The 10148-nt window shown below is 39.8% G+C and overlaps 1 protein-coding gene and 1 long non-coding RNA gene across 2 annotated transcripts in view; one reads left to right on the top strand and one right to left on the bottom strand.

Annotated features, from left to right (window-relative positions):
• The window catches only part of LOC113030055 (uncharacterized), a 14970-nt gene extending 6720 nt beyond the window's left edge, over positions 1–8250 (top strand). The window contains exons 2-3 of the long non-coding RNA XR_013911879.1: positions 3264–3394; positions 8009–8250. This is a non-coding gene — a long non-coding RNA (uncharacterized LOC113030055). The remainder of the gene's footprint in view (positions 1–3263; positions 3395–8008) is intronic.
• On the bottom strand, positions 947–9930 carry glra4b (glycine receptor, alpha 4b). The gene is made up of 10 exons (XM_026181114.2): positions 9422–9930; positions 8848–8975; positions 8004–8071; positions 4992–5215; positions 3813–3895; positions 3574–3711; positions 3255–3469; positions 2450–2611; positions 1826–1918; positions 947–1710 (listed from the first exon to the last, which is right to left on the bottom strand). Exons 1-10 carry the CDS (start codon positions 9478–9480, stop codon positions 1447–1449), a joined length of 1434 nt encoding a protein of 477 aa, XP_026036899.1. The 5' UTR covers positions 9481–9930; the 3' UTR covers positions 947–1446.
• Positions 9931–10148: the final 218 nt, after the last annotated feature.

Below are 10148 nucleotides of genomic sequence, written 5' to 3'. Positions count from 1 at the left end.
CTCAAAAGGTATTTATTGCATGGCTTATTTATCATTTGCAAACATAATGAAGACTGACTCGGGCATCAGATGGAAGACAAATGTAATGAAATGCAGTTTAGCATTTGTGAGATAGATCTGATAGTTTTTGAAATAAAATGTCAGCTCTATTAAGCAAACATTCAACTTAATTGAATGTTGTCTGAATGAACCAAACTTTTTGCATCTGTCATTAAACAGTGAAAGGTAACACTATAATAACTTTAGAATTTCACATTAAATTGCAGATAGGTGAGAAACAACAGCGATGGGACATGGAGCACAGTGTCCCATCAGAACAGCTTCACTGTCCCTTGGCATTGATTCTCAAAGTCTCTAGAACTGTACAGTGGGGATAATAGACCCTCATTAAGTGTTTGGATGATGGCTGGTGTTGAGCCCTGATGGTTCAAAATTAGGGAATGCAAAACACCATAACATACAATTCCCATTACTGTGGATGTTCATCAAACCCTTCAGTGACTGTTTGTGCCCTGTGGATGGATGTGTTGTCATCCTGTAAGACAACACTCCCATCAGGAAAGAAATACGTCATCACAGAATGAAAGTGATCGCTCAGAACAAGTTTCTATTGATTTAAGCAGACCCTCCTTTTTAAACGGGAACGTGGACCCTAACAATAGCAATAAAATGAGGGACTGGATCCCTGGTGGCAAAACGGTGGCAGAAACAGACCATTTCTAATACAATGACAAGGTTGGTCTCTGGAAGTTGTTAGTTTCTAATAATACTATATTTCTTACCTTAATTGCATTTACATAACGTTACTCTTGTTCCTGATAAAATATTAATAATATCAACATCTGGCCAGTATGCAGATATGAAACTAAAGGTTCAGATGGTTGAGATGAATATTACTAATTCAAAGAGATCAAAGTATTTTTCAAGCAAACATATTTCTCAAACAGGATATTCAAGTCTTTATTACAGATTGAGCTCCTTCAGCAGGAAACCTAATATCATATAAATTCATATTCCATAATATTTGCAGCCTGCAATCAGACTCTTGATTCCTTTGAATCACAGTTACGGTGAATAACAAGTACATGTTTTCAATGATACTGCAGACACCTGTTTTTGCACAATGCCCACTGTAAAATTCGTGCACAGTAAAAAAGTAAAGGTGCAGTCTGAGTACATGTGAGGCTACAGCAACTGCACGCACAGATTTTCCTCTATAGAACTTTGACTTGATGGAACTGTAAATGCACACAGTAACCTAATGTGAAAATGCATAAGTGCTAATAAAAAGTGCATTTTGTTATTCAAAATGTAAAGAAACCGCTGGACTCTTCCAGGTCACAGAATTGCTCAGTGGCACTGAACATGCAGTCAAAACACATCTTGCATGACTCAACTGAGGACTCAGTGAAGGAAGTAGCCAACTTGTTCATGGTCCTCAGTCTGTCACAGTATTCCTTGGACGTCTTCATGTCGCAGAACTTTATAGGTAACCCAATAAAGGACGTTAAACATCAGGAAGCTCATGGGAAAAACAGCTCGGGAGATGGTATCAATCCTTTTGGCCCGATCCACAAAACGCCTCCGTATCTCATAGAAACCCAAACCAGGAGGTAGATCAGCAAAAATGGGTGTTGCATCCATTTCCTGAGAGGACAGTGCAAGTCCAATACTCTGGAGCAGAAAACCCTGCTGTGCCAGCTCCTCCTCCTGGAAGACAAAGACACAGCACAGACTCACTGCAAATCACTAAGCTAAACTGTTTGTTTGTTTTTTCTTTCTTTGGAGCCAGCAATTGGCTGGTGAGCAAGGCAACAGTACATACCCTGGCACAGGCACTGCACTGCTGGGATGCATTCCCATGAGGAGCATTGTTCCCTGACATGTTGTTTCCTTTCACCTTACTGTCACCGGTCCCCTGCGGGTGAGTGTGGGAGGAAAGCCGGCACAATTATTTAATCGTCAAACAGACTGCACTGACTGAACAGTTTGCAAAACTGGCACAACTTTGCTCTACTGCATAGATGTCAGGCCACATGCATTGTATTGCACTGCAGATCAAAGCAGATGTCAGGTGTACTGAGGCATAAATATTATAAAAGGTATAAAGAGCTCTTCAGCTGCTGTCACATTGCTTTAACTTGCCTTAATGAAGGCCAAATTTCTCAAAAATGTGAAGAACTGGCCAAAAGAAGAGCCTCATCTAGTTTAAGGGTAATTTATCCTAATTTGTCTTCCTTATTCTTCCCTTTCTCATGATATCCATGATGTTGAGAACATTCAGCCAGCAGTAGAATAAGGTGATGGCTTGAATTAATCACAGGTCAGTGCTGTGTGCTTTTCCTGACTGGAGTGTAGCATGCAGGTGAGTAGCAGCTCGTGCAGAGCTGGGCACAGGGAATAGCAGGTGACAGCTGCCTGAGGGCCTGAGTGGGTGGGCTGCACTTACAGTTCTCTGCTGCTGCTGCTGCTCTTTGAGTTTCTTTTTCATTCTGAAGAACTCCTTGTGCTGGCGTGAAACAAAGTTGACGGCTGCATACTCCAGTAGTGCAGCAAACACAAACAGAAGACACACCGCCATCCAGATGTCTATGGCTTTGACATAGGATACCTGCGTAACCATAACAATCAACTGTCTCAATTAATATCAGAATCAGAAAGAAGTTTAACACCAGCTCAGCTGAATGAAGCCTCCAGTACATATACACAAAAGAAAATACTAATAAAACCTGTCAACATAGCAAAAATAGTTTGCATCAAGTATAAGCCACTGATTTCTTTTTTAAAAATACAACTGGAATATTACTATTACTCAATTGCATTAATGTGCATTATTAAGGTAGTTCTTCAGCATTGGGATGTGGTCAGCAAGGGGTTCCTTTTGGACTGAGTGAAGAAAGATGATATATTATTGTATTTTTATATTATTTAATTATTTCCATTTATAATATTTATGTTAAATACATTAATTTTTTTTTTTATTAAACTGATTATACCATTCACTTAGAAAAAAAGTTAAAACTAAATTATCCCACAGCCCGATGAAATGCATGCTAAGCTGACTGGTGATGCTAAATATGAATGTGAGGTTGAGTAGTCCAATTAGAAACTGAAATTTGGGTGCTAAAAAATTCTCTTGTTAAATCTATTTTATCTCATTTGACTTTCTTGGAATCATACAACCCCTCTGTATTTCCATTCTGACTTTATCTTTTTAGTAAACAGCAGATAACTTGCTGAAATTTGCTTCTGACCTTTGGCAGGGAGGCCCTGGAGCCAGAGCTCTGTGTTGTCATGGTGAGCACAGTAGTGATTCCCAATCCCACCCTTGCGGGAGCTGCATCCATGTTGATCCAGAACGACACCCAAGACAGGATGACAGTCAGCAGGCTCGGTATGTACATCTGGATCAGGTAGTAGCCCATTTGGCGCTCTAGGTAGAATTTGACTTCAATGCAGGTGAATTTACCTGACGACAGGAGGAGGCAGAGGTGCAAACTGAAAGTCTTATTAGAAGGTGATGGACAGTGTGTACTGAGAATGTAGGACAGTGGGTTGTCATATGTCCTGTACCTGTGTTGTAGTGCTTGGTGCAGTAACCAAGACCTTTCTCCTCTTTTAGCACAAACTGAGGGAGCATTAGATCATCAGCAACTTGCACTGCTCCCACATCCAGCCATTCAAAAATCAGGTCATTCATGGTGTAACCAACTAGAGGCGAAAGAGAAAGTGTACAGTACGCAGTACGCAGTAGTTTTATGTCAAAACCTGTATGTAATGTTTTCTTAGCCTGCCTAAGAAGATGAACTCACAGCTTTCAAGCTGCATGGTGCACGTCTGGCTGTCCATGGGGAAGTTTTTCAAATCCATGGGACAGGAAAGCGTGAGTGTCAGTCTGGAAAACAGAAGCAGCAGCATAATAGTCTATGACATGAAAAGGTGATACCCTCGAACCTTATCCCATAGGCAAAAAGGCGAATGGGGGACTTGGCTAACGACCACCTGTGAACTCCACAGTACTGGCTATTTCTTACTCATGTGTCACTCAAACCCTTTTTTTGAACACTCACCTTACATCAGTGGTCACATCAAGCAGCTCAAACCTCTCCGACACCTGTCCTCCCTTCCATTTTTCTATTTCACTGCCCCCTTTACAGGCTGCAGAAAGCACTGACAGGTGCTGACAGACATCATGTCAGCCTTTATGGTGGGCTTGATATAAAAATCGGCTGAGACACACACATCACCACCATCAGTTTAAAAAAAAAAAAAAAAAAAAAAAAAAAAAAAATAGGGATGTACCCCGGTTACAGAACATAAAGACCGAGATTAGAAAGCATTCCGTTATTTAGTACAGGTGTTGGCTTTATAGATAACACACAGATGTTCTTTAGCTGTCACAGCGTTCTTTGTTGTATTATGCTGTATTATGCTGTTCGTTTCACTGACCTATTTCTCTATTTTTCCCCTCCTGCACTCACAAAGCAAAGCCTCTCACATAAATGAGCAATATTGCAGAAAGGAGGAACATAAATGATCCTGGTTTAATGTCGTCCACAGACACTGTGGTTTTCCCCAAGTGGGGCCATAAATAATATAACCAACCTTAAAAAAAAGGATTTTATTCCTGTTTATCTTAATTACTAGAACTAATGCTTCTTTTTTTCTTTCTATTTATAACTCTTTACCATTATGCTACGATTTACCAGCGCTTTAGCAGCACATTACTGACCTGATTCCTCTTTAGCCTGCAGTAGCTGCTTAACAAGAACTTGCTCACAGTGCATGCTGGACAGTGCAATTACAACTGAACTGAACTGGAGTGAAACAAATATGTAGCAGTCCATACACTTGGATGTTTACAGTACTTCTCAATAGACTTTATATTCACTGAGCTACCCATCAAAGCATTTTTGGAAATGTGTTTGATAGTTGAAGTACTATTAAAACTTAACCCCACGTATTTAATAAACACACATAAAATGGCTCACCTGATGCTGTAGAGGACATTTCCGTTCTGGAAGATCCGCAGCAGTTTGTTGTCTGTTGTAACCTCGTGAAAGTTTGCTCCCTTTTCATTTGCAAAGAATAAGTCAGGTTTCCAAATGGAGTCCAACATTGAGGGGTCCAAGTCCAGAGAGTCATCAGGGTACTCCTTATATGCTAGTCGAGGGTCATTCCACTGCTGCCGTAGAAATACATTGAGCCGATAGTCCTAAATTATGGAGGCAACACGTAATTAAAAACTGTGTAAACTTATAAATGATGAAAAAATGGATATATGCATATTGCATATGCATGCAAGTATGCTGCATATGTTCAAGCATCTAATTTTAGCGAGAGGGCAAAAGTAAAGAGAAGAACCATCCTCTAAGCAGGCAGGCGTGACTGTGTGTCTGTGTGTGTTTGGGTAGGGGACAAATGGTGACAAACAGGCCTGAGTGCTCCCATAACCTGAACAACAGCAAACTCCACTTACAATTTCATCAATTAAAATTTGATGTCTCTCTCCTTTAGTATTTTACAAAATGCACAAATTCTCCAGGCTCTAAACGTGAATAAATCAACAAACATGACCAACCCCAGACATTCTCCAGAGGCCTTGTAAATTAAGGATGGCTGCTTATTTAGACAGAAAGACACATGAGAAGATCTTTGCTGACACTATGTTATGCATTTACAAGGTGAAGCAACTAAACAGTCATAATCTAATGATAGTATGTTTGGGCATCATGAAACTTGGCCTCCACCAAGAGTCGGAGAGGAGCCAAACAAAAAAAAGAAGCTTCAGATGAATAAACAGTAAAGTGTCTGATGCATCTCATAAATGAGCTTTAACCAGCTCTGCTCTCCAACTGCTATTAAAGTCGTGGATGCTCATATTAAATGTGGCCAGAGTTTCAAATAATGAGGTCAGTGCTTTTTGGCTCACCAGTGAGCCCGGGGCTTCGGGCAGTTTTAAACACTCGTTTTCAGACAGATTTTCTACTCTTGGCTCTGTACGAAGTCATCCCAGGCTCACATCTCAGGCAGTGAGCACAGAAACCCCACCCGCCTGCTGTTTGGTTTGCGAGAGGCAACCAAACTGACCTGACACAGGGGAGCTAAAACTGCTTGTTTCAGACCGAAGATAAACCGAGGGGCTGACACCAAGGTCCAGTGTAAATTAACAAGGATTATTTTCAACTCTGAGTCATGCAGACTTACTTAATTAAGTTACTAAGTTGGAGCTGGAAAGAAGCACAATTGCCCCCCTATAAATTTTGACACAGGAACTATTGGTCTGTGCTATTGGTTTTCCATTTGTTTTGGTACTGGCTTTAACTGGCAGCTTCAGTCATCAGTCAGAGTAAGATTAGTGCCAGTTATCATATTACAAAATGTTATGCAGATTGATTGTGATACTGACTGACTTATTTTATGCTAATTCGTGCACATGTTTACTAAGTAAAATACCGAATACGGGACCATAAAGTTGTAGTATTGTATCTCTAAGCTGTAGTATAACTGCTTTGACTGAATTAAAGGATGTGAATATAGTTTCCAGTACATTATTCACATGTTCTGTGAGTATAAGGGATTAATATGAGCTACGACTTCTAACTTAGAGGCAATGATGCAAATTTATATTGAACATTATTACAGTGAAAGTGGCTACAAATGTTAGCTACAGACACTCCCATAAAAGCTCAGCTATTTATAGGCACTCCTTGAGTCTTTAGTCAAAGTGACATTTTTAAAAAGGACCTATTATGCTCACCTCCAACTATATATTTATATTCTTGGATTTTACTACCGTAGCTTTGCATGAATCATAAATCAAAAATAATCCTTATTTGTCTTATGTGCTCCTTGGTGGAGACCCTCGGTCCATCGCCTGTTTAGAGCAGTCTGAAGCCTTAGCTTTTACCTCACTGGGATTATCAGCACATACGATGTCAATATTAGAAACTTTGGCTGTATTTATTATGAACATCCACCACTGTAACAGTATATGTGACAAAAATAAAGAGATAATGGAGGTAAAGCCCAAAGGAGTTCAGTCACAGTCATACAAATGACAAGCTTTCATTTGCATAATTTTGAATATTTAAGCCCTCTTATTGGCAGAATTATTAATGTTCATTTAAATTGTCTGTCACAGACCCAGATTTAAATGTAGTTCAGGGTTTTGGGAAGGCCATTCCAGAAGTTTCATCCTACGTTATTCATTACAAAACCAGTTTTGATGCATGTTTTGGATTGTTGTATTGGAACATTAAGTTATGTCCAACTTTTGTCTGTTTAGTTGAGGCGAAGTTAAAGAATTTAGAGGTAGTCCTCCTCCTTCGTTAATCCAGCCACTGTGCAATCTATCAGTACCACTGACGGTAAAACAGCCCCAGAGCATGATGCTACCACCACCATACTTCTTAGCTGGTACAGCGCTCTCAGACTTAAAGGCCTCACCTTTACTCCTCCTGTCATTGTGGCCAAACAACTCAGTCTTTGCCTGACCATAAAAACATTTGGCTTGTCCATCAGAGGAACTGCAAATTTCACTCGAGCATGAAAGCACTGATTGTGGAGCATTCCCTTCTTTCCTGGACTGCACCCTCTGATGATCAAACAATCATCAGTTCAATGAATAAAAATAAATAAGTTCAAAAAGGAGAATCTACAGTTCTCCTTGTCTGATCTTCATTGGGTTTCTTGGACATTTCTATTGTTCTGAGTACTGGTCAGTCTAATGAGCACTGTTAATTAACTGTCTATTAACTTCACTAATAAAAAGTTAATAGGCCTTGGCCTTGTCAAGTTATAACACGTTTTAGAACCTTCAGCACCACTTTTTAAAAGATTTAAGTGAGTATATATGTGAGCCTGTATGTATACTCTTGAACTCATGTGGATTCGAGAAATTTGAAGTTACACACCCGTTTTTTTTTAAGTCATTAAAATGTATGTTGTACAATGGCACCTTCGAAAAAGAGCAGATAAATTTAAAACAGATGTTTTCTCACCATAGTTGTTTCAGTGATGGATCCAAAGCTGTTGATGAAGATGTTACAGGTCACGTTGACAGGAGAACCTGACGGGAGGACACATCTTAGTAACACTGCTTCCTTAAATACCACTGATGATGTTTTCTAAAAGGAACACATCAAATATTAAAGCTGATGAAGAGCAGGGGATTCCTGTACCACAACATCTGTTTTTTCCCTTCATAATATGCCATGCCGTGTCCTGATAAAGATTTATCCACGATAACAAGCCTGAAATTGTGTTGTCATTTCCAGTACGCTCCCATTAGCGTAGCCCATCTGTCGACCATTGGAACTTTAAATATTTCAGTGAGTCATTTCCGAAGAGGCAATTATTTATTGATTCAGTTTTACTTACATTGGTGTGTTTATAGATAATCAGCAGAGATTTATCCACAATGCACCGACAAGGATGTGGAGCAAATATGAAATATATATGAAATTTGACCCTAGAGGCGGTGCAGGAACTATGTGAGAGAGACTCTGCCAGTTTCACAAGATTGGACTGGAAAGGGCCTTTGGGGTAACATGCAAGGATGACCGCACATTTCTGTCAAATAAAAACGATGTGAAAGAGACGTCTGTGAAAAGACACCATCACCTTAGGGTGTGGGACAACACAGAAACCGTAACAACACACGAGGAGGAAAAAAAGGAGAAAGACTTTCGCATGGAGACATCGTAGCTTGCAGCATCTCTTGCCTCTGACCCATCTGTGAAGGATTTGTGCCACATCACTGCACAGATTGTTGTGCAAATTGAGCGGCACTCTTTCTCACACCTTTTCAAATAGAGCAGTATTTGCATCTGGGAGTGCAGTTACCTTTGAAATTTGGTCTGATGCGAGCATCATAGCCAGATGTGCGTCCCATCAGTTTGTCCAAAAAGTCAGAGGGAGAGGGCGGCTTGACTGCCCTGCTGGGGAACTTCAGCTCCTTACATTGCACAGACCTACAGGGTGATGGGGCAGTGATGATTCACTGACATAAATATGAACTTAATGTCTAGCTTCCTAATTTGTATTAAGAAGCTAAAATTTAAGTTTGGACATTACATGCATTTTGTGATTAAAGGTGTCCTGCTGTGAATAAAATTGCAGGCTTTCTGAATAAAAGAACAATATCCATGAAATTACTTTTTTCTTTTTTTTAAGATCTGTTTCTCAAATCTTGCAAATTTAATTGGGTATTTTTACCTAATGGAACTGTTGCTTTTAATTATAGATTAAAAAAAAAATTTAATGCATGTTTCTTTCCACTTAAAGAGAAAAAGCTGCGCCGGCAGCTTCTTTGTTAAAGAAGTATCGGAGCATGTAAGGTACAGTAACTGCCCCTTCAAATAAGTGTGCAGGCTGGCGCTTGCATTTTTGAAAGGAAAGACTTTCAAAACTATCTTACCTGCCTTGTTGAAAAATGACAAACGAAGCCCACAGTGGACACAGGATGTGCAGTAGCATTCTGAGTTGGTGGACCCAACAGATGAGAGAAAAACAGCCAAAATTTGGAAGGAAAAAAAAAAGGATGCGGAGATGCGGAGAACTTTCAGGCGCTGGCTCCTGGAGTCAGATGAGCCTCCCTCCCTCTCTGCAGGTGTAAAATACAGGAAGCTGCTGCTCTATAATTCAAAATCCAAGGGAACTTTTTTTTCCTCCTTCCCCTGCCTGTTTGTGTGGATCACTTCAAGCTTTATCTCTTTTTTATGGCCATATGCATGCTGAAGGAATTACTGCAAGAATTTTTAAAGAGACAGCAGCATTTTTACGGCAGAGTTGCCCCCAACGATGGTCTTCGACGCAGCCTCAGATCTGCACTTTCAAATATTTGGGATTCAAACTGTACTGCTTATAAGCACTTCTATTAAACAGATCTAATTATGAAAGTTAAACACATATAGCTATGCTTTTTTTTTCCTCTTTAATTTCTGGATGAACACAGCTCTGCAGGTGCTTAATCCACATTTTAAAAAACTTTAAAGAGGCATGTAAATAAGCCTGAAAACTGTATTTTAATAACAAGGGAGGAGAACCTTTACATTAAAATGACCCTTCCACCTCCTTTTAAAATCAGGTTGTTCAAAGATATTTTTGGTGAAACTGTATTTATATTGCCATCAATTTACAAAACC

The sequence above is a fragment of the Astatotilapia calliptera genome, chromosome 10, assembly GCF_964374335.1.
Source record: "Astatotilapia calliptera chromosome 10, fAstCal68.1, whole genome shotgun sequence".
NCBI classification, from domain to species: domain Eukaryota; kingdom Metazoa; phylum Chordata; class Actinopteri; order Cichliformes; family Cichlidae; genus Astatotilapia; species Astatotilapia calliptera.
Note: the sequence above shows the minus strand (reverse complement) of the source record. Positions and strands in the feature narration are given on the sequence as shown.

Excerpts from the sequence above, each read along its gene's own strand:
- glra4b (XM_026181114.2), bottom strand. The coding sequence starts at position 9,480 with ATGCTACTGCACATCCTGTGTCCACTGTGGGCTTCGTTTGTCATTTTT. Across the intron at positions 3,896-4,991 it reads AATGTCCTCTACAGCATCAG|ACTGACACTCACGCTTTCCT; the intron begins GTGAGCCATTTT and ends TCTGTTTTCCAG. Across the intron at positions 1,919-2,449 it reads AGCAGCAGCAGCAGAGAACT|GGGACCGGTGACAGTAAGGT; the intron begins GTAAGTGCAGCC and ends ACTCACCCGCAG.